This window comes from Thalia democratica, chromosome 4 (genome assembly GCF_965202585.1).
Source record: "Thalia democratica chromosome 4, ktThaDemo2.hap1.1, whole genome shotgun sequence".
Taxonomy (NCBI): Eukaryota; Metazoa; Chordata; class Thaliacea; order Salpida; family Salpidae; genus Thalia; species Thalia democratica.
In genome coordinates, this window is record NC_139168.1 from 60,101,707 (window position 1) to 60,126,384 (window position 24,678).

At 25.3% G+C, this 24,678-nt stretch overlaps 1 protein-coding gene across 3 annotated transcripts; it reads left to right on the forward strand.

Annotated features, from left to right (window-relative positions):
- The first annotated feature begins 371 nt into the window (after positions 1–371).
- On the forward strand, positions 372–24,243 carry LOC145833951 (CD109 antigen-like). Of its 3 annotated transcripts, none has more exons than XM_082941230.1 (30): positions 372–394; positions 629–720; positions 1,593–1,750; positions 2,134–2,162; positions 2,902–3,148; positions 3,250–3,452; positions 3,543–3,667; positions 4,047–4,143; positions 4,438–4,668; positions 4,791–4,873; positions 6,248–6,365; positions 6,496–6,681; positions 8,792–8,986; positions 9,380–9,532; positions 9,923–10,031; positions 11,729–11,942; positions 16,562–16,676; positions 16,984–17,097; positions 17,558–17,752; positions 17,935–18,073; positions 18,273–18,468; positions 18,555–18,786; positions 19,944–20,018; positions 20,323–20,503; positions 20,637–20,854; positions 21,382–21,531; positions 21,958–22,136; positions 22,850–23,000; positions 23,199–23,304; positions 23,628–24,224. In XM_082941230.1, the coding sequence occupies exons 2-30, from the start codon at positions 635–637 to the stop codon at positions 23,945–23,947; spliced, it is 4,605 nt and encodes a 1,534-aa protein (XP_082797356.1). In that variant the 5' UTR covers positions 372–394; positions 629–634; the 3' UTR covers positions 23,948–24,224. The 3 variants fall into 3 exon arrangements, with proteins under 3 accessions (XP_082797356.1, XP_082797357.1, XP_082797355.1); XM_082941231.1 differs by having other exon boundaries at positions 376–394; positions 626–720; positions 18,582–18,786; positions 23,628–24,243; XM_082941229.1 differs by having other exon boundaries at positions 376–394; positions 626–720.
- Positions 24,244–24,678: the final 435 nt, after the last annotated feature.

Here is a 24,678-nt window from a genome sequence, read left to right on the forward strand (position 1 = left end):
AAATATTTTGAATTTTCCATTAAAATCTACTTAATTAAAAATTTATAATGACATTTGAAACTTGAAATGCTTTCCTTTAACTTAAGTTCATAGTGTTTTAAATAACATCTTGTTTAGTAGTATAATAGTACTTGAGAGGTGTATAACGCAAATCTGTAAAGAGGTCATTTCAAAACTGTTCGTTGTATTTTTAAAGGAAGACATCCATTGTTTGCTTAGCTTTACTTGCACTTAAGTGGTTTTTGACGCAAAAAATTGTTTAATAAAGCAAAATTTTATTTTAAATGACCAAGCTTATTTTTTGTTCTGTGAAGCAAGAACTACTTTAAAAAAATATAAATGAAGTTAGAAAAAGGTATACGTTCATTTGGAAATTTATTTAAAAGTTTTTTAAGTTAGTGTACTTTTTGTTTTGAAATTTACTGCTAGTCCATTGTTTTTCATTAACCAAGAGTTATATTTAGATATTATTGTTATTGATAAATTGTTTTGACTCATAATGTAACAATGAGTTTTATTTCACTTGAATTAAATTCTTTGAAGTTAGGCACATGATGCTAAACTTTATAATTATTGTTCACAAACTATTTAAACTTAATTTTACTTGACAAAAACTTTATTTCAGCAGTATTACATGATGAAATTTTTTTGTTTATTCGCAAGCTTATTTGTATACTGTAAAACTCTGCATATCAACGAGAAAATTGTAAGAAAAAACGCGTAAGTTTTCTAAAATAAATTATAAAAATAGTATTTACCTGTACAACCTATTTTTTAATTAAGTTACTTATTTTTATTTTTTACTACATTATTTAAGATAATTATAATTTTTTTATTTTGTCTAATTAACAGAAATTAAACTTATTTACAGCTACATTATAACTTAGCTTTTTTAATTAAGCAATAAAAAACAAAGTCTACATACTTGATTTACTTTTGTATATAATTTGTGAAATTAAAACAAAGCTTTTTTATTAATTAAGATATTAAATTTGTATTTTATATGTTGTATAATAAATTTATATTACACCTAATTATTTATATAATATTAATTGTAGACAAAAGTATAACAAAATATGTTTCTCAATTTTTCTTAAACTAAACTACCTTCTAGTTTTAAGTTAATCTATTTACTGAACTAAATTTTTAAGTATAAATTCTAAAATTACAAATTATGTTATTGTCTGAAGCTTAATTTATAACTATGTCTCAAAAAAGACATGAACTTTCAGTAAAAAATGTCTGATGTAAAAAAGTTCTAAAAAATAGCATATCATATTAACTGTTCATTAAAAACATATTAATCGAGACCAGTTTTTGTAAAATATTAAAAAATAGGCGTAATACAAAATAATAGATATCGCAATGAAAACTTTTAAGACACACAAAAAAAGTTATCGCAAGTAAAGTTATGATATGAGGAAGAGAGATTGTTTGCTCTATGGTTTTCAATCCAAAAATGAACAAAACAGAAACACTGAATTTTTATAATAGTTGTTTGTATGAATTTTTAACCTTCAAAAAAATAGAGAAACCTTGTTTAAAATAAATATTTTAGTTGCTAATATACAACTGTTACAAAAACTTTACAGAACTTATGTCGCATTTGTACCGAAGACTGTCCGTAGAAATCACAACTTTATGGTAGTGGTTAAACCGGTAAATTTAGAAAAAGCAGTTGAAGTTGAAGCAAAACTTTACGGAAAAAAGCCTGGCTTCACTCTAATAACTAAAAAAACATTAGAACCAGGTAAGACAACTAATACTTATAATAGTTTCAATTTTCTTTTTAATGTAAGACTATTTAAACTTAATAACTTACGTCTTAAATTTTAACTTGTGTAAAGCTGTTAAGTATGTAATAGAATTATCTTAATCTATTTTTTATAACATAAATATTTAAGATCACTTGCAAAATATATTATAATAGATAAAACTACCAAACTTGATTAAACATAGCATAAATTAGAAGTTAAATGTGAATAATTAACAACAAATAAAGGTAAAATGATTTAATAAATAATTCTCGGGCAAGTTTATTATTAAAGCTTGAGCTTTTTTGTTTTTGGTTAACCATTTACTTGTTTATTATAAATCTAATGATTTTTTATTAATATAGTAATGCTTTTACAGGAAAGAATGCTGTTTTAAGTCTTGGAAAAGTAAGTTTTTATGTTAGATTAGACGATTTTATTTTATTTTAAGTATCTCAAAAATAGACTTTAAAGCTTTAGAACAAAATAAAGTATAGAAAATATTAAACTCTAAGATCTAAAATATTATGAATAGTAAAAATTCCAAAAAAAAAAGTTCATAGTAGTTAGTTTGCTGAACACGAAATAGCAAAATCTTTCTTAACAAAAATAAGAAAGATAAACAACGCTCAAGCAACAGATCTTGATGTAAAGAAAGCTTTCGGTTATCGAAATATATACAATTCATTTACTTTAACTATTTAAGCTATGAAAACAAAATAAAAAATTTAACAGAAAGTATTAGAAAGTAATAACAGTAAAATCGAAATAAACATAACATTATATAATTATATTCTTAATTCAACAATATTTAAGCATTAAATTAAATATATATAAAACTTGTTTAAAACGTAAACTAAGTTTTTTTTTATTTATAAAAGTAAAGTTTATGATTTCAAAATATGTTAAAAATTGTCGAAATTTTCTAGCTAGAAATATACCTAAACCAAAAATAAAGCAATTATAAAAAAATAGAAATGGTAAACAGATACAACTTAAACTGGTATGATATTAGTTAAAGAAATTATCAAGTTTACTTACACAAAAAGTTTGGCTACCAGTTAAAACCTCTATAGAGTTTATTAATAATCTAAAAAAAAACTCTAACAATCTCGCTACCCAATAATTTATTTTTATATCTGTATAGGTACCAAGTGAAATCTCAGAACCTGACGAACTGTTTTTTAGTTTAATAGGACAGCATAAAAATACTTCATTCGATAACACCACTAGTACAAACGGTAGCACTAAAATCGTATTTTCAGCGTTTATTCCAATTCCGAACGAATACCAACCCTTTGCCATTGATCTGAGGGAAAAATTAAAGTTCGAAAGAAAAAGCTCGAGCTTACTATTAGAAACAGATCGTGGAGTGTACAAACCCGGACAAACAGGTAAAAATAGAAAAAGTTGAATATGACTTTTATTCAAAAATATACAACAGACTACCTACTATATAAATTTGTTTACACAATTAATAATAAAAAAATTTCAGTCAAGTTTCGAAGTGTTTTGCTTACAAGCAGTTTAAAGCCGAAAAACACGTCGGTCGAGTACAAGGTGACCAATTCGGACGGAAACATTTTGATGCTGAAAAAAGGTCAAACTGCTGAACAAGGACTTATAAGCGATGAAATTGATATCCACCCGAAAACCAAAGAAGGAGTGTGGAAAATATTTGTAAAAGATGAAAAATCGGTAATTGTATAAACGTTTTAAAACTCTTATAATTAAAGTTTGGTGCTTCTTAAAAGATAAGAAAAATACAACAAACTTACAAATTTTTAGCTAGAAGTCTCTACGGTAACAGTGAAAATTGAAAAATACAAACTTCCAAAATTTAGTGTAGACATACAAGGACCGAGTTATTATAGCTCCGATCAACAAGATGTCACCTTCAAAATAAAATCAAGGTGTTTTTGATTGTTCTGATGGGTTTTGTTATTTATCAAATTTAGTTTAAATGTTTAACCTTTAGTTTCGAAAGTTTAAGTATAAAAGTAACTGTAGTGTAATTTACATCAAATTTGTTTTTTTATGACTTTGCTAACCATATGTAAGTAATTACAAACTAAAAAGTTTACGACAAAAAATAAGTTAAGTTAGTGTCAAATTTATAATAGTGTAATTTTTTGATAACTTTTGTTTAGATTTTTTTGAAATATAAACGTATAATGCTTTTAGAAAAAAAAACAGTTTTAAAGATAGAAGTTATCGGGTAGTTAAACAAGCAGTTATTGTTTTATGACTATTAATAGGTTTACTTTTATTAATTTTAATAACAATGTTTAGGTATACTTTTGGAAAGCCAATAAAAGGAAAGCTTATTTGTTTATTAACATACAAAATTGATTGGCGGACAAATACTAAAAAAAGATTTATTGTGCCTGTTAGTTAAACGTTGTTTAGCTTTTTAAAACTTTATTTTTTATTTTTGCAGTTTAAATTTGATTTTTTTTATTTGACATTACAAAAAATAATCTTTACACTCAATGTACACAAGATTAAGCTGAACGAAACAAAAAAAACTTATAATATTGTCTTTTTGTACTTTAACTATTTTTTTGTATAGTTTATTATTATACTATAGATTTACAAAGCTTTCACAGCGTATAATCACCAGTCAAAAAAACGGTGAACAGAAATTTATATCATAAATAATACAAACTAATAATTCTATTAGAACTTTGATGGAAATTATGAGTTGACAATGAAAAAAGTAGAATTTGAAGATTTGGGTGTCAGTTTTGACAGTAGATCTAAAACGGCTGCTCTTGAATGCAATGTTACTGATACAAATACAAATACTACAATGAGTGAAGCTAAAGACATTAAATTGAAGCGCTATGAGTACAAAGTAGAAAAAATTTCAAGTCCATATGGTTTTAAGCCGTTAAAAGATTACAAAGCAATAGTAAGTTATTGTTTCAATAACGTTAGTAGTGATATTAACAAACAAGTATTTTTACTACCTTATTTAATTCTACAGCAATGATTCGATTATTGTTGAAAGTATTAAAATATTTTTTGTCTTAGGTAAAAGTTACTGATCAAGATGGAAACTTTATAAATGAAGAACTACGGTCAAAGTATAAATTAAAAGTCGAAATAGAAAATTAGTATGTTTTTATATATTTAATATTTAGTTGTCTTGTTTCAATTGTGAAATCGGTTAATACAGGACCAAATAAAGATTGTTTTATTAAAAAAAAGTATTTATAATAACAGGAATTTGAATTTTTAATGTTTGTTGCACTTGTAATAGTTTAAACTATTATTTTTTAATTAAAAGTGAGTAACAAAACAACATCGTTCAGTAAATCTGACTTACTCTTTAAATTTACTATACGTATACACTTTTAAGGTACCTAAGAAAAATATCAACTTTTTTTTTGTAAAACTTATGTAGTATTGTAAAAAAATAAATAAATATGTTTGACAATATTATAAAAAAGTATGTTTTAATTACAAAACTTAGATTATATGGAAATAAGTTTTACAAATGCAGTTAAAAGTGTATATATAATTGTGTCTTTATACTTATCTTAAATTTTTCATAAATTTTAGTTTAAACTAATTCTTCTTAATAATTTTGAATTTTGGTAAAGATTAAAAAAATTGAATTATAAAGTCATTTAAAAAAATTGTCTAAGAGTACCTAAAAACCTAAAACTTTAAAAAATGTGCACACAGTATATTTAAGGAAAAAATGCTATGCACATGTACAATGCATGATGCGGGTGCATCATAATTCGAGTTTTGACGATTCAAGTTACGACAATTAGCATATTAAAGTCTTTCAATTCTCTATACTTCTCTATTAATGGAAAATTATTTTAGTTATTATAACCTTATAAACAAGGCTTGTATGAAATTTTTCTATTTTACGCAAAAGTGTTTTATTTTGCAAGGTATGGCCTAAATAAGTATACAACTTATTGAAATATTTATTAATGATTTTTCTCCTTTTTGTTATAAAAAAAACTTTTACGAACATATTCTTATTAATTAGACCTACATAAAAAATTCATACTTTTGTAAAACTTTTACTATTTTTAGAGATTTAGTCCCTTAAAAGATGTTATATAAGTTTGAATTTTCGTAATTTTATTAGCCGTGTTATCGCATAATACATTATTTAGTAAAACATAAACATAAAAACTTCATTTTTATTAGTAACAACAGTAGTGTGTTAAATCTGTACGTGTGTAAAGTAGTGTGCATAAAAACAAATTTACTTTGCACATAAAATTTTATATGATAAAATTCATTTTTTAATTTAAAATTTGTTTTATTCTAAAATTGTAGAGAAATGAAACTTATATAACACGTCTAATAATTATCAACAACTTTAAACGTGTTTCTCATATTTAAAATGCATTGTAAAATATTGCAATAAATGAGCTTTTAAAAGCTTTTTAAAATTTTTTAAGTTTCTAAATAATTAAGAAAGTATTACAAATACAATATACAAATTTACAAAAATAAATTAGTGAGAATTTTTTTCCTTCGAGAAGAACTATTGAAACTAAATTTTATCGAATTACTACAAATGGTTTAATCGAGATAGTTTTTGAAACTTCTGAGGAAATAAAGCGTTACTTTATAAAGGTTAAAATTGTCATACTTTATTTAGTACCTTATATTAGTTATTGTTAAATTGTTAAAAATCTCTGACTTTTCGTTAATTTGAAACAAACAAGGTCATTTAAAAGGAAATCAATGTATTAAAAATATGCAGGCTTTTCTTGTTTCTGACGAAAATCAGACAGTGAAGTCTGATTATCAACGCTGGAGCATTTACAAAACAGAGTCTAAGTCAATTTCTTCTATGACTGTGTACACACTTAGTGATACAGCAAGACAAGGGGAGTACGTAAACTTCTCAATAAAAGTTGCAGAACCGATAAACAGTGTTAACGTTTTGGTAAGTAGTGTAAAAGTATAATTCTCATACTACAGTACATTTAAGCTTTATTACTTATTATACCGTTATCGGCATATGATTGCAATACACTGTATATTTTTATAATGGATCTATGAAAATGGATAAGATTGTTATAAAATCGAGTAATTTTTCTAACAGATTTACTACGACGTACTACTGTTTCAATTTTTAAATAATTGGTAAATAGTATATTTTTAAGAGCTTATAAGGTCAATTGTTTGTGTATTTAATAAAAAACTTTAAAAAAATCTTCTTGAAAAGTATGAGTATAATTTTAAAAATTGAGTTAATTTTTTGTTTTTATTTTATTTTATGTATTAAGAAAAATTAATCTTTAATTTGAAGAGTTTTACGATTTTAAAGTTAAAAATGAATTTGTACACTGAAAAAAACAGAAATGTAACATAAGCAGACTGTAATGCTATGAATTTTGTTCAAGTTTATGTTTGGTGTTTGTTCAAAGATGTATGTTATACCACGTTGAAAAGAAACTGTATCAAAATAAATATTATGAACAAAATTAATTTTTATCATTTAAAAATAAAGTTTATACTTATTATACTTATTTTTCTAAATTATAAAACAAATCCTAATTTTTTTAAACATGAATTTAAAATTTAAAAACAATTAAAACCTAAAATTTTTATTTGTAGAAAGAATAATAAAAATTATTGTTTCTAAGTTAAAATTTGCCTTGTTAAAATTATCAAATTTTAAATTTATGAATTTTTTTTACAAATTTTGATATTTTTTATACTTAGCTAAAAAAATGTTAATAATTTCATGTTTTATAATTTCATGTTAATAGTATCATTTCATGTAAATAATTTCATTTTATCAATGAAATAAAAACTGTGTTTGTAATATCTTAAACACTTTAAACGCTATAAAGAAGCATTTTGTCGTTTTATACATAAAAAAGATCATATTTAACAAACTTAAAAATTTTGGGAAAAAAAATGTCTATTTATATTTCTAGCGAAGTATAGATATCTATCATCTTATAGCTAAATTAAACAGTTTACAACAAGTTTTATACAACATTAAGTATGTTGTGATTAGTGATAATAAAAATTGTTAACACTAAGTTTAGTAGAAGTTTATAGTGTGTATTTTTGGTTTTAATGGTAACAGTTAGAACTTTGTTTTAAGAACTTTCTGTTTAAATAAAAACTTTATTATAACTTAAGGACTCTAATAGAGTAAAACATTGTTCTACAAATTTTTTTTAAACAAAATATTTATAGAAATTTGTAGTTTCAAAAGTCTATTTGACAGGTTTCTGGAAGGACTTTAATATCTATTTATGTTTTTCTTTCTACAGTTTTTATAAAAAAATAAGTATGCATGTTGAAAAATCTGAATAAAATAAATTAAAGAGTTTTAAAGCGGTAAGCCTAACTAACTTATTTTTGTTAGTAGTCAAACGTAACCTTTGAAAACTATTTTGCTATAAACTTTTCAAAGCTATGAAATAGTTTTTTATTCAAAACTATAGAATATTTAAAAAGCAAATACACAAATTTTTAATTAAAGTATTCCATTACTTGTGAAATACTCAAATTGATGAAAAGGTTTTATCATAATACTTGGATCTTATATAAGGCTTGATCATACCTTGAGCTTGTCTCTCACGGCATATTAAGTCCAAGCGTAGGCTATGTTAGACTTTTCCTATTTTAATTAGTACTACAAAAAGAAATAATTAATTTTGATACGCTAATTAAATATTTTATTCACGACCGGTTTCGGTGGCAAAAAATTAGCTCTAAAAATTTAATATTTTATTTCGCTTGAAAAGGTCGCAATTTATTGCCACCGAAACCGGTCGTGAATAATATATTTAATTAGCACAACTCTATTTAAATAACCTCTTTACATTTCATTAAATTGATGCAATCTTTTTTAGTTAAGGCAATAAACTATATAATTTTGATATGCAAATTTTTTTTAATAGTTTTAAAGTATGTTTTTCCTTTGTAAAACAAAATTTATTTATTAACTTTTCTAGTGTCTAAATATATTGGTTTTCGCTAAGTTTTTCTTATACATTAATTAAGAAATATTCATTGGAAATCCATAATTTTAGGTTTTAAGCAGAGGTGTTATTAATGCAGTTGAGACATTAACATCTGACAATGCAACTGAAAACTTTGATTACAAAGTAAAGGTGAATGAAAATATGCGACCATCACTAGTATTGTTTGCTTATTACGACAAGGCTTATGGTGAAGTTATCGCTGATTCAAAGGAAATTACTGTTGGAAATTCAATAAATGAAAAGGTTTGCATAGATTTTGTGTATTAGCAATGTACAGCTAATTCTAAATATTGACCATTAGTATCACAAAGTAGCTTTGACAGTTGTTTTTCAAATTTAGTTTTTTTAATTCTATAGAAATTTTTTACCCATACTAGACTTAATTTAACAACAAAAATTTGTTGTAATTTTTTGCCCAGATGAGAAAATAAGGCAAACAAATTCTAAAATAAAAAGGTGATAATTTATAAAGAAATTTTTTTAGAATGTTTTCAAAATATTTTTAAGATTTTTAATTAAAAAGCAATTTATATTTGTAATTGTATTAAAACTTTACATAAAATTTAGCTTATCTGTGAAAAGTTAGCGAAATTTATTTAGTTAATAAAACAGACTATGCATATTGGTATTTTGCAGCTTAATATGTCAGTAAGTTCTGAGGTTCTAGACGCAGGTGACTACATAAACATTAGTATGACGTCAACAAATGGACAAAGCTTAATCGGAGTTAAAGCAGTTGACGTTAGCTCCATTTTAATGGGAGAACAAAACGACATCAGCCATTCAACGGTAGAAAAAAAAAATTTAATAAATAAATAAAATAGTTGATTTACTTAGTTATCGCTAGAAATGAATCAGTTATTAAGAACTTTCAAAAAACCTAATAAAAACTTATTCCATTTATAAATACATTTTTATTTGTTTAAAATAATAAGTTGATGCAACTGGAGCTTTAGTAATAAACAATAGTTTGATTTATAAAATTGTTCATACTTTTAAAAAACTTTATTTTGAAAGTTCAAAAGCTTATAGTATGGTACTATATAATCATAGTCTATAGTTATTATTAGAGTATAACACCAGTTCTAAAATCAAATGTTTTATATTTAATAGTAATTATTTTGTTATGCTTTAGTATTCGAGCGTATTTAAAATTACTGTGAACTTACTTATTTTTAGCTTTCCGAAGACTTAAAAAACTATAAGCAATACAATTCAAACTATGATGCGTTTGAAAAAGCAAACGTATTTTGTTTGACAGATGGAGAAAAGTACATTAAAAAAATTTGTGAGTTTAAAATATTTTTGGTGAAATTTTGATTTTTTCGTTTCAGTTGTAGTATATAACTAATTTGTTACTTATGCTTGCATAAAAACAAAAATACAAATGTATTACATACTTCAAAAATCACTTTTTTACACCTATTAGTGCAACACTTTAAATAAAAAAAAAATATCGTTTTGGATTATAAAAAGTTTTTTAAAAAATTTTAATTAAATTTTTATTATTACTGGTGCATTTGTAAGTTTGTATTTCTTAAAAATAAAAATAAGTATATAGACCAATCAGTTAAAGCTATTTAAAATTTTTATATTATTATTAACCTTTATTTATTTTCTCAGTAAAATGCTAAATTAAAAATATTACAAGAAGTTAAATAAAAAGTCATTACAAATTATTCAATTCTAAAAATGTATACCTTAATTTAAAATATCAAAATATAACTCATTTTAAATTAGATTTATAAAAATTTTTAAAAACTAAAGTTACCATAGTAAACAAATAACACTTTAAAAAGGGTTAAAGTTTTGATAAAACTTTTTATTTATTTAATATTTATTTTTAAAATTAATAGAATTTTTACAAGATTTATTTTTGACAAACCTAAGTATAGAAGGTTCGTCAACTTTGATTGATTTCTTTGTTAAATATATTTTCAGCACATATTTAAACCTAAGTAAGTTATAAAACAAGTTACGTTTTTAATGAGAAGTCTCTGTGTTTTATTATTAATTACTTTAAGTGATTCATATAAGTCTATTTATATGTTGTGGTAGAACAAAAAATAGTCGAAATAATGAAGTAAAAGTGATTATAAATAGACAACTATTTAGAAGTATTCATAACAAAATGTACTCAAATTTGATAGCGGTAAAAGCTTAAAAGTAACAAAAATTTAAACGTTGTTAAATTATATGAAAATGACCCAAGAGTTTTTATGAAAAAATCAAAGGTGAACTTTTACCAGTTAACTTCAAGTGTTATTCTTTAAGTAATGAGAAAGACATAGTCATTCTATAAGGTGTTTGAATAAGAGAAACTTACTTAATTTTAAGAATTAACGTAGGCAAAAATATCTAGCTCATTAGGGTAGTAAGATCACGACAAATAAACCTAATAACTTAAAGCACCAAGGTAGTGTTAAATTATTCAATGTTGAGGGTTATTTTACTAAAAACCAATCAAACAAACAAACGATAAATAAGGATTTTATTTTCATGTTTTTTACCGAGATGACTTTTTATACTCTAGGTCCATTGACCATAGTTATGAGAGTCTTTTTTTTCGTGTTAAGTAAGCTACACTTATGTCATAAAAAAGTTTTTGAAAGATCTTTAAAAAGTAGCTCGATGACCGAAATTTTTTTCTATACACCGGGTCCTTTGACCAAAACGTTTCAGCGTTGATTTTTTAACGTGTTCATTAAACTACTCTTCTTCTTGGGAGTTAAAAAGTAAAATTAAAACGAAGATCATACAAAATACTGTTAGAAGCATTCAATAGTTTATCCACTACTAATTTACTTTTGTGCAATTGTTATTCCATATTTATTTCTTTTCTAAGGACTTATTCATAGATATTTTAACTACTTTGCAAAGTGAAGATATATGTAACACTTTAAAACAGTTCAAAATTTTATCACAAACCACTTTGTTGTTAGAAAAGTTTAACGGTTTTAAATTTGACAGTCAAACATTTAACAGATCCTGATTATATGAATCCATATGGAACTTTTAAAGCTACCGGTGATGTTGCTCCTGATGCTGCTCCTGATGTTGCTCCTGTAGATAGATTTCCTGTGTTTCTTGCTGATGCTCCTCCTCCTTTAATGTCAAGTAGAAATCAAGAAGCAGTTAAAATTACAAAAATTAGAAAAAAGTTTCCCGAAACTTGGATTTGGCTAACAAATCAGACTACGTTTGTTAATGTGTTTTACACATATGTGTTTAAATTAGTGGTCTTCACGATAAATAATTTTTGTACACACTAAGCTAAAAAAAAAACTTCACCCCAAGCATTCCCCAAAAATTTAGTATATGTTTACAAAATTTTCCTGTAGTATCTAGTGTAATTTTTAAAATTCTCTCAGGTAGACCAAAAACTTTTTTTCTTTATTGTAAACTACAGGGTATCAAGTGTAAGTTTCAAAACGAGCTTCGTGCACCCTATGTTTTCGCTCTTTAACATATATATATACTTCAAAATATATAAGGTAAATCTCAAAATTTTCACATCATAAAGACCACCACTGGCTTAAAGCAAGTCAATATTAAGAAACTGCTTTTTATCATTTATCATAATATCATGTTAAATAAAATAAAAAACATAGGAAACAAACACTGTAAATTAAAATTGGTTGTAAATTTTAACGGATATACGTTTGCTAATTAATTCAGTATTTTCTTGAAGTATTTAATAAAATGTTAAACGTTTAGTTTAAATTGTTAGGTACAGAACAAACTTCCCAAAAACATAATCAAGAACAAGTTAATGAAATATTTGTAGATACAAGCTTACTTAATGAGTTAGAATTCTAATTCCTCAATAGTATGTACTACTTTAAACATTTTATAAGCAAGATTTATTTCTTTTGTATATAAGTCAATACTGTTTAAGAACATAAAATAAGGAAAAATATCACTTTCTGCTTAATTGAAAAAAAAGAGTTAATTAAGTTTGATTTGTAAGCTACATAAAAAATAACACTATAGGTTTGAGCCCATATTTAACATAACATTTTCATCAATTAAAAATATACTCACAATTTTAAAATTCAAACAAAAGAATTATCATTACCGAAAAAACTCCTGAAAGCACGGTCAAATATAAACACAACATATTATCTTTCTTGAAGTAATCGAAACGCATTTGGAATTCAGATTGGTGCAATCCACAATGATGTTTGGAATTGTTATCTTCATTTTTCTTCCTTCAGTACAACCTCCATCAGAGTTCCGCCTTTTACAACACAGATTTCTATTATCCTGCCTTCCCTTTTTTTTCTGCCGCGACGACAAAAATTAAAAAAAATGTTGATTTTAAGAGAGCCCTATTTTATTGATCAATCTCTGATTTTCTATTCTGGATTCTCTTTTATCCCAATAGTTGGTCGTGCTCTTTTATACTTTCAAGAAGAAGAAGAAGCGAAAGCAGGAAACATAGCGGCAGGTAATGCAGTCTTTTTGCACGGAAGTTTATCAAACTTCAACGCTTCGCTCTCGTATCCATACATTAGATTTATTTGAATATCGTCGGACTTGACTCGTGAAATAGCCGGTTACTTTCAATTTTTTCACTTTCGGCATTTTCAATTCGATGCATTTGAGTAACATTAGGTTTATAACCATCATACGTAATAGAGTTAACTATAAACTTATAGTTGTTCTTCTCATCTAGTTTTTCCATTGTGTATCTATTTCTGTTGTCGTTTACTATTTTATAAATATTGTCGAGTTTAGAATTTATTTGCTTTAAGCTCAATCTTATTTTATATTCAATTTTTTCTTCTTTAATTCAAGCTCTGCAGCATTGTTTGCAGCCAGTTCTTTCTAATGTAGTTATTATATGTTTTATAGCTAATTTGTCGTCTGTTTGTGTACGTTTTGATTCTATAAACCTACATAGTTTTAAAGTTTTGTAAAGTACGTCAACAACATGAATGTATATTTTGACTTTAATTTCTACGAGATTTTTGGGACTACCAACTCATGATGAGCCAAGAAAATGTTTGTTTTACAATCAGCTACATTAAAGTACCATCAACAACTTGCTTATGCTTTGGTCAATTTTGTATGGTGAGTTTTCATTAAGTTCAACTGCATTACCTGTTTTGTTATCAAAAACTTGCAACACTGATGGTTTTTCCTTATTATCTTTATAGGCAGAAATCCTGGATGTTTCTAACTTTTTAATTTGTTTTACTTTATTTACAAAAAATACCTTACTTTCAAATACTTGGGCATTTGTACATTAATTTTTTACTGTAAAAACAAGCATACTTATAACTGTCTGTATGGTACACTCCAGGACCAAATATACCATTTTAGACGGTTGATAGCCTTCTTTTAAAATTCCCATTTAATTTTGTGCATCAGTTCCATGAAGTAAAAGTAAATTTGAAGTGTCACTTAGTTTTCTTTTTTGCTTAACTCTTTTGACAACATTGTTTTGATTGATATACATTATTGTATTTGGTACGTCTTTGAGTGCATTTTTCAGATGCTCTTAATCTTTCTCACCTTCATCTAAATGTTTAATATTGAACTTATAGTTTCTAAGAGAGCAACTGCCACGAAACATGATCTGATTATTGCTGTTTAAAAAGCTCATGACTTCTTCTTTTAGTCTGCTTTTTTTTCTGCATCCGGTTTTTCCGTTTTGTATTAAACCTCATAGTTCTACTTGGCAAGCTATTTTATATAAAATTTGAGCAAAAACTGTGTTGAGGGCTGCTATTTACAAGTTCTTTGAGATAACTTTCTTCAAAAGATATTGTTTTATATCAATGTCATTAAACTAAAAAAATTCTGAAAAAAGAACAAAGGTTATGAAGCATCATTATTAGAGATTATATAAGTTCAATACAATAAACATTGAATATTCAAAACAGATTGAAGTTCATATCCAACTAACTTACTAAATGCACTTTTTTTCAGTTAAGTGATTAGAAGTTTAAACTGCTTTAATATTTTACACAGATGTTTACTTATATTTTACAACATTGTTTCTTTTAGATATTTTAAGCTGTATGAATTTTATTAAAAATTAAAAAAAATAACTTAATTTTACTTTATTTGAAAATTAACTTTACTATTAGGTTTTACTTTATGAATGCAACGACTCAAATTAAGAGTTTCTAATTGCAATGCGTTGTTTGCTTAAAATCACTATTTTTTTTAATTTGTTTGAGGTTAATGTCATTTTGCTTAGTTTTTAAAATAGCTTATTAATAATTTATAGATTACTTATACAGAAACCGTAAGTTTGAAGTTATAAACAATTTTTACAAAACAATTTACTAAAGTAAACTTCACGTCAAGGTGTAACTTTAGATTAAGTTTAAATTTTATTCAATCAATTAACTAACTAAAAACTAATCATGCTTAAACAGTAAAATTGGTAAAGAATATACATCATTGAAATAATTTTTTTTGACTGTAAAATATGCTCTAACTAGCTAAAGTTAGAATAACTGAACCAACTAAACTACATCAGTAAATAATGGGTCGGCTGCAGTTGTAAGGTTTAAAAAAAAATTACTCACAACATTATGCAAATGAGGTCAAGTGATAATACAGTAGAATATTAGGAACTTTTATCCCTAACCCACTAACCAAATATATAAAAAATTAACCAAAATAAAAAAAATTATCAATAAAAACTTTGAATTAAAATAACTAGAATATTAGCCAATCAGAAGCGACATTTGAACTGCAGCCGACGCGTAACTAATCTGTTTAATTTTTTAATAACAAATCTTTGTATAATTTGTATATTACAATACATACAGTACAATATGAAACTGATATAAAAAAATCGTATATTTATGAAAGCATAGTTGTTTCTGTAAAGCATAGTTAATTACTATTAAACAACATTTTGTTCAAATAATAACTTATATTTCAGCAACAATAACTTAGGCTATACTATTATAATTTTTTTTTTCTTACGTTATATTTTAAACCAATGGTATTTAAGGTATTGAAATCTGTACACATTATCCAAGAATAAAATAAATATTTGCACCAAAAGCCCAATACTTCCCAAAAATGTAGTGACTAATTACAAAAACTTCCCAGATTATCTGTTGTTAGCTTCAAAACTCTCCTCAATTGTGCCTACATTGTGACGACCTCTTTTTTTCTCTTCGTCATTAAATCTAGAACATCTAGCGCATTCAAAAGCTGCATTCTGTTCATCCCTTCATAATTTAGGGACACTTTTGTTCTCGTTCACCCAAAAATGATTTTCATGTACGCTATTAATGATTTAATAAGATGATTAAGCGAAATATTAATTCTTCTTTCAATGTCTTGTTGTTAAAGAAATATGGTAGTTAATTTGTAATGAGGAAAATAGTACATACTAGAATATATAACTTCAAAAATTTTATACTGATGAACAATTGACTAGATTTAGTCAAAAATATACTTCAATTTCACTATTTGAAAAGTCTTCTATTCTCCGAACTAAAAAAGCGCTTGGTCTTTTACGTAAAAATAAATGAAACAATTATTTAAATATTTAATTAGCAATAGTGCCAATAAAAATTTTACAATAAATTAAACTTGTTTTAATGAAAAAGACTTTTAATGTTTTAATGGAAATTTTGAAAATATCTACTTTAAGTTCATTAACGACCCTTAGTTTAGACTTTTACAAACAGTTGACTGAACCAAGAATTTTAAAATATATTAAATCTATCTTGTAGTTGTATTTTATTTTGTAATTTAGAAATAAAAACGGTTACAGTACATTAAAAATTATTTTTTATTAGTTTTCTAGATTTATTATAATATTGGTATCATGCGAAACAGAGAAAATGGTGAATTCAACATAAGAACGAAGGTGCCTGACACGATAACCTCATGGCAATTGAGCGCTTTCTCTCTTTCAGAACAAGGCGGACTTGGAATTGCTCAAAATAAAAAAGTTTAAAAAATGTTTAGACTTTTTTTTTCATACTATTAACTGTTTAGATTTTTACACAAGCACTTTTAAATATGTAGTTGGTGTAAACAACAACTAAGTATGGTATATTTCAATATTAGTTGTGTTGAAAAATAATCCCTACACCTAATGTACACAAAAGTTTTAGTTCTTATTTTTTTTTTAAATTAATTCAGTCATTTGTAAAAGTCAGTTGGTTACAAGAGTAACATTTTTTAAATTTAAATTTTCTTCTAACCATAACGGTTATTTATGTTTGATATCTAACAACTCATGTTCATAACTTTAGGTCAAGGTCTTCAGAAACTTCTTTGTGAATTTAGATCTGCCATTGATAGTAATAAGAGGTGAAGTTATTCTAGTTCAAGCTATAGTTTTCAACTATTTTGAAGAAGATTTAGAAGTAAATAGATTAATGTTACTTTATTTAAAAGACTTTACAAAAAATTATGAAAAAGAGTCTAAATTTTTTAAATTAAATGTTTTTAAAAGCCTGACATACTTTAAATCGCAAACAGTTGTTTATTTTAAAATTTTATTAGTTATACTACTTAATGTTACTACAGATCCATTATACTAAGTTTTTGTCTCAGAAATACTTTACATGTATATGTATAATCGTTATTATATAGTTGTGTAAATTGATACAGCAGCTGGCTGATCGAAATTAAAGTTATGACAAAATATGTTGTACGATAAAGAGTGAGGTTACAGTTTCTTTGAAAAGATAAATAAGTGTTCCTATTGAAGTATGGTATTTGTAAGATTTTTTCTTAAAAAAAAGTTTCTAATAAATTTTTCAAATGTTTCAAAAAGTATTAATTTACAGCGTAGTGTTTATACATTTTACTTTTAAATTTCAGTGCAATGTGCAAATTTCTGAAACTAACAACTACAAACTCATGTCAGGAAATGAAAATAAAGTTGTAGTAAAATCTAAAGGTACAAGTGTAGTATCGTTCACTGTTCGAATGATATCTATTGGAAGCGTAGATATTAAAGTAACAGCATTAAGCAGTCTTGCCTACGATTCTCTAATCCGCACAGTTATTGTTGAAGTAAGTTTTTGAGGATTTCGAAGAAGCGACATACACTTTACAAAAAAGAATAAGTAGAAATTTTATTTATGTTATAATATTATTAAGCATAACTGATAACTAGAGTAATTTTTTTTTCCAAAAAATGTGTCTTTTTGAAAATTTCATATCTTATAAAATTATTGATAATGATTGACAAACAGCCTGAAGGGATAAAGCAATGCTATTCAGAGTCAGTATTTATATCACATCAAAAACAAGAAGACAGTCAAAACTATCTCGGTCTAAACTTGCCATCTACATTTGTACCTGGATCTGTTTATGCAAATTTAAATATAATTGGTTAGTTATGAAATAATTCAAATGGTGTTTATTAGTTATTGTGAGTAATTTCTAGCAAAAATTTTAACTGTTTTACGAAATAAAATGTAATTTCCAAGTATTTCTCACTAAAAAAGTTGAAAATAAACTGATGTTAATCTATAAAACTAACAAAACGTAATTTTTACTGCATTTATTTTACCTTTTCTATTTATATTAGGAGACTTAATGGGCGGAGCTATCAACAACATGGAAAACTTGGTGAAACAGCCTAGTGGATGTGGAGAACAAAACATGATAAATTTCGCACCTGCAATTTTCACTACCTTGTATTTGGAGCAAAAAGGACAATTGAGTGCTTCATTTAGAAAAAAAGCGTACAAGTTTTACAACTCCGGCTACCAAAACCAACTAAAGTGAGTAAAAAACTTAAGAATTTCAACTTTTTTAACTTTTATAAAAAACTGACAGAACTTTTTTATTTTTATTACATTTTTAACAGCTACAAACGAAAAGATGGTTCATTCAGTGCTTTTGGCGAAAGAGATGAATTCGGAAGCTTATGGCTTACCGCGTTTGTTTTAAAATGCTTCAAGCAGGCCACTAAACTCGAAGGTGGAATGAAAGAGCAACTGAGAGTTCATATTGAAGATGCTACTAGATTCATCAGCAACTACTCGAAAAGTGATGGAAGTTTTCAGGACCTTGGAAGAGTCATTCATAGAGAAATGCAGGTTTTTTATCAAAAACTTTTATACATTTATTTACCAAACACTTTGATCGTACCAAGCCGTCAAAAATTTTTTAAATGTAAATGATAATTTTATAAAGAAGTTTTATGATACTTTTTATTATAATGAATAAAATTTCAATCTTTTAACTTAAAAGAGTTCTACAGTATATTATTATAATTAAATAAACTTTTTGTTTGTGGTTAAAACCTTAAAAAATAGCTTTTTATAAACGGGAAACCAAATTTAGAATTATTAAGTTGCTTAGTTTAGTTTAAAACTCTTTTATACTTTAAAGTTAAACAATAAACTTTGAATTTTTATGTAAAAAATTATAACATATTATAGAATATTGTCTAAAATGAACTTTACTAAAAAACTATTTTTCATTTTTGAAGTCTTAGTAAAGGTATTAGAACTATTTTTAAATTAAAGAAAAAAAAAATTTAAACTACATTAGATATTTAAAACTTTTGTTTGTCTTAATCAATGTCTATTAAAAGATTCACTGGAACAAATATAATGACTAAACAAATTGATTACTAAATTAAGGACCAGAAAAATATTTCAGTATAGTTAAACCATTAAAAAAACTGTTTAAATTTTCGTAGTTACATTTTATTTTGCATAACTAGAAAACTATATTTTATCAAAAATAAATAAAAGCAAGCTTTAGTTCAATAATTTATTTTGTAATGAAAATTTTTAAAACAAAGTAAAAGCAACAAGTTATCTTATCAATATAGTTATAAAAAAACTCATTATAAAGTTTTCTTATTCATCAATCAACTTTCGAAACTGATGTATCTATAATAATTTAGCTTTTTCATTTTGTTCAATAACTAAAGAAACTAGACATTTTATTGAAAGCATTTTAGTATATTAATTTACAATTTCTAAACTTTTTTTCTTTCATCTCTTAGTTTTCTGCTACATATTATTTGTTTGTGTTTTAACTTGAAATGAATCGTAATGAAATTTCTATGAGTTTTAATCTTTTATTCTCTTTTAGTTTGCATTCAATGAAAACTAGACATCTAACACAAAGTTTTCAGCAAAAAAACATAGTACTTTACCTGTCAAACAATTTAAGAAATTACAATAGTTTATTTATATTTAATTTTTGCTGTTACTTATGTTCTGGTTATAATTTTTTCTAGAGTGGAGTAAACAATCGAGTTTCTTTGGCTGCTTATGTTGTTATCGCATTGACAGAAGTTGAAAGTAAACAAGAGGTACGAAATGATATTTTTCTTGTACAACTTCTACTTATTTTTCTACTTTAAGTCAACTTCTAGCTTGTTTTAACTAGTTTCATTTTTATTAAAATAATTATAAATTATTAAAAGTTATAAAATTTAATCATAAAGTTGTCCTGGACATGGCTTTAAACTGTATTCTGGTGTATGACTCGATAACCGCAAGGTTTTTTTGTACACCAAGTCCTTGGACCAAATGTTTGAGCGATATTTTTTTTGTTCAATAAACAATTTATTTCGTTGTGAAAAACTTATTTTCAAAGAAGCAAACTTTTAACAGAATTCGGATAAAAAAATTGAAAAGCTGTTGACAAAAGTTCAGATGTATATAGAAAGCAAACTAGATGACGTCAAACAGTCCCCATACAAACTTTCTATTGTGACGTATGCGCTTCATTTGTTGAACAGCACAAAGTCAGAAGAGGCGCTTGATGCTTTGTCACAATTTAAAGTAGAAGACGGTATGTTGATGTTTACCGAATAAAAAATAATTTTAAGCTACTTTTATGTACTAAAATAACTAATGTAAAACCACAATTAAACTGAAAAAATAAGTTTTTTAATATTAAACTGGAAGTATACAATGTTTTCCAGATAACAAAGTATTTTGGCATGAAAGTAGTGTAGATAAGCCATCAAAATTTAATGATGACCTGTACTTCATGAACAAGCTGGCAAACAGCAAGGATGTGGAGATTACTGCTTATGCTTTATTGACTTATGTCTATAGGAAAGATGTCATACTGATTGCTCCTATTACAAGATGGTTATCATCTCAGCAGAATTCTTTTGGTGGTTATGATAACACGCAGGTAAAATAGTGTCTTTTGAAATGTATAAATATAAATATTTTGAAATAAAATAGCTACATAAATTATTAATTTAGTTACTTAACGCAGTGGCTGTCAACCTTTTTAAAAGCAATGCACACTAAATTACTTGAAAATATGTTCTGTGTACACTAGACTATAAATAATTAATAATTCTTATCAAAAAACACTATTTTTATATTGTGAGTGTCTTAATATTTAAATGGCGGTTAAATAACTTTAAAATTTGTGTTATATTAAGCTTTTTTCCATAGAAAAATAAAAAATAAATGTCATCTAAAATACATTTTTTAACTTGGTATATTTTTTGCGCACAGTAAAATAACTTCTATGCATACTAGTGAGCACAGGTGCACACTTTGACGACTACTGACTTATAGTAATAAAACATTTTGTTGTACGAAATTTTAGCTAGGCTTTTTATTCAGTTGTTTAAAAGACTTTGCTAAGTTTTTTAAGTAAGAAACTGACAAAAGAATAATACAATGTCTATAAATATGTAATTACAGAACACTATTCTTGCTATACAATCATTATCAGAGGCAGCTTCTTTGTTGGAAAACGATAATAAAAATTTGACAATAACTTTTAAGTCTTCAAATTTTTCTGATCAAGTCAACATAAATGAAGACAATTACAAAGTCTATAATCAAATAAAGGTAATTTTTACTTTATAAAACTAAATAGCATAATGGCTTAGATTAGATCATGTTGATCAAATATATACTTTTTAATACTTATTGCATTAGTTCCAATGTGTTTACTTAATTATAACGACCGTTTTTTTAATGAACTTTAACTGGTTCAAAAAATTTGAAGCAAAACTATATCGCATATTTTTTAACTCCTAAAAAATTATGTTGTTAAAGTATACTTCTGTTATAACAGTAACTAAAAATACAAAAAAATATACGTTAATAAAAAACAAAAAAACCTTTAACTTTAAAGATAAAAAAATCACAAAAAACGATTGACAAACCAGGAAGGTTTGAGAAATTTAAATATTAATACTATTTTAATAGTTTTAATACTTTTATCACAGCTAAAAACCTGTTTCAGACTTTTTAAAATTTTTGCTTTATTAGTTGGAGCCAGAAGAAAGTCTTATTGAAGTAATTTCAAGTGGAACAGGTATGGCTGTAGTAAAATTGAATGTCTGCTTTAATACTATACAAACACCATTTGAAGAAACACCATTTGTGTGCAACAACACAGTATTTTCTCCAAAATCTAAACTTTTTACTAATATTTCCTTGTGCTGCAGGTTAGTTTTTGTCTTTAAAATAGTTAGTAGATACAACTGTTAAAAGCTTAAGGTAAAAGATTTTAAAAATTGCATGTTAACGAAAATAAAAGTTTTTACTATATATATATACAATATTTTATAAACCACATCAATATGAAAATATTTCACAAAGGCTGTAAAGTTTTACAGATTACCGAACTTTTATAATAAGATTTTCTTTAAGTTAAAATTCAATTAAGAAGTTTTTATAATTTTTTATTTATAGCGCGATTTATATTATCATAAACTAATGTATTTTCTCATTCTATTCCGCATATCTCAGAGAACTGTTCTATTCTTCATAGCTACGTACTATTAAGACATATACTGCATACTTATAATTAATCAGGAGTTATAAATGTTTTTTTTTTCATGACCATAGTTGTAGGAGCTTTGGTTTAAACTACTTCAATAAGTATTTCGTTTAAAGAATCATAAAAACTTTTCATATGAGAAGGTTTAATTTAACGGGATTTGATGATTAAATTGATATTGGTTTTAAAAAGGGGGACACAAAAAATTTGTTTGGGTTTTTAACCTGATTCTAAAGTAAAGTTTCATATAAGAGAAAAGTTAGTCAAGACGTGCTATTTATTTTGCTTTTATCAGTTTTGTCAAGTGAAGTTTAATGTATGAACTTTTAACTTTTCTTACGGTTATTGTTTTATTTTTGAAACTTTATATTTTTACAGTTTAAAGCCTGGTTCGGAACCAACTGGAATGTTACTTTATAAGATAAAACCTCTAAGCGGACATTCAATAGATCTTGAAGACAACAGAAATCAAAACTCAGCAAAGATTGTAGAGTTCGACAAAGGAACTGCAAACTTTTATTACGACCAAGTAAAAAAAATACGTTAAAGTATTTAATAAACTATTTGAGTGTTGATAAAATTTAAACTTACATTATTCAATTGCATAAAACTGAAGCATATCTCGTTAATTAACCTCAAATACAAAACTTTTTGAAGTACCATTGACAAGCTTATAAGATAATTTTTTTCACCTTATATTTTAAATCTTAATTTTATTAATGTTTAGCTCGATGACAAGGCAGAACTTTGCAGCTCTGTACAAATAGTTCAAACGAAAAAAGTTGCGGAAATAAAACCTTCTACTATTGAAGTTTTGGACTATTATCGCCCAAGTTGTGCTATATTTTTTTTGTTTTCTGAAAAAAAAATTATGTTAAATAAAATTATTTAAAAAGTAACAAAATGTTGTTTTGAAAAAGTTGTTTTTCTTACATTTGTCTGAAATTTAAAGTATTTATTTCTTTATTATTATGATTTTACTCTTAAAAAGTTATCGAATTCTTAAAAATCCTACGATTAGTGTACACAAGCCCATTAAAAAAAGTTATGATTCAATAAAACTTTTTTGTAAATCCTAAAAAAGGACACCTCTATGTAAAATGCAAAAACAAATGAGTAAATGTTAATCAAAAAAAAACAATTCATTAATATTTAGGGAGGTCATTAATGATGGAGTATTCAATTGACCAACTGGAAAAGTCCGATCCTTGTTCACTTTGCGAACCTGGAGAATGTCCTGGGTGTGAAAAAGAAGTTTTAGATCTTCCAACTAAAAGTTATGTCGAACAAACACAATCAGCTAAAACAAGGTACGAGCAAACTAGTTCAACTCCTACTAAAACTGAAGCCTTCACTACGACTTCCACAACATACAAAAACACTGAAAAACCAACAAGTAATGCTGTAAGATCGGGTATAATTATTGGATCTATTTTCCTTATTGTTGCATTATTATTTTTCAAACTTAGAAAGTAAAACTAAATTAATATCTTGAGTGGATACTTTAAGTCGATCAGTACATTTTTTGTTGTAGAACGTTTTCTAAGTATTTTTTTACGCAAGTTGTGTTTTTATTTTTATTAGAAATGAATCTTTTTTCCTTTAAAAAAAAATTCGTTCTTGTTTATTTACGTTTGGTTTTTATTGCGCTTTTGACATTATAATTAATTAGAGTTTAGAGATTAAAAAATTGCTGTCGTATAAATACTTCTCAAACGTTAACAAAAATAACATTTTATTTGACTTGTAGGATTTTAAGCTAGGTAATTTAACTTCTATATAGAATAAAATTATCTTTGAAAGAAAGTTTTAAACTAAAACAAAACATCTAAATTATAATTAGTATTTATAGAGTATGTAGTGAAATACTCTATTAATGTAACGAAAACTTGGTAACATTAGTAGAATTTTTAAATTCTATAAGCTATTTATTTCATTTCGTTTGTTATTATTGCTTATTAGCACTATACTTAATTATAATAATTTTTGCAACTAAGTTCAAATCTCTAACTTAATGAATTAACTACAATCATCGAACAAAATAAGTTTAAATTAGTGTAGGTTGCATAAAAAACTATTGCCTCAAGTAGTTTCAACAAGAAACTTCCAATAAAACTTTTTTTCATACGAATCAAAAACAATTAACCTTCCTATACATTTAGTCTGGTTTAAAAACTTGTCATTATTTTATGTTTTTACATGTTATA

What these genes read in the sequence shown, in the direction of transcription:
- LOC145833951 (XM_082941230.1), top strand. Translation starts at nt 635, where the DNA reads ATGATGAAATTTTTTTGTTTATTCGCAAGCTTATTTGTATACTGTAAA. An exon ending in TAAACAGTGTTAACGTTTTG is followed by an intron (nt 6,682 to 8,791) that starts GTAAGTAGTGTA and finishes CCATAATTTTAG; the next exon opens with GTTTTAAGCAGAGGTGTTAT. An exon ending in TCCGCACAGTTATTGTTGAA is followed by an intron (nt 17,753 to 17,934) that starts GTAAGTTTTTGA and finishes ATTGACAAACAG; the next exon opens with CCTGAAGGGATAAAGCAATG.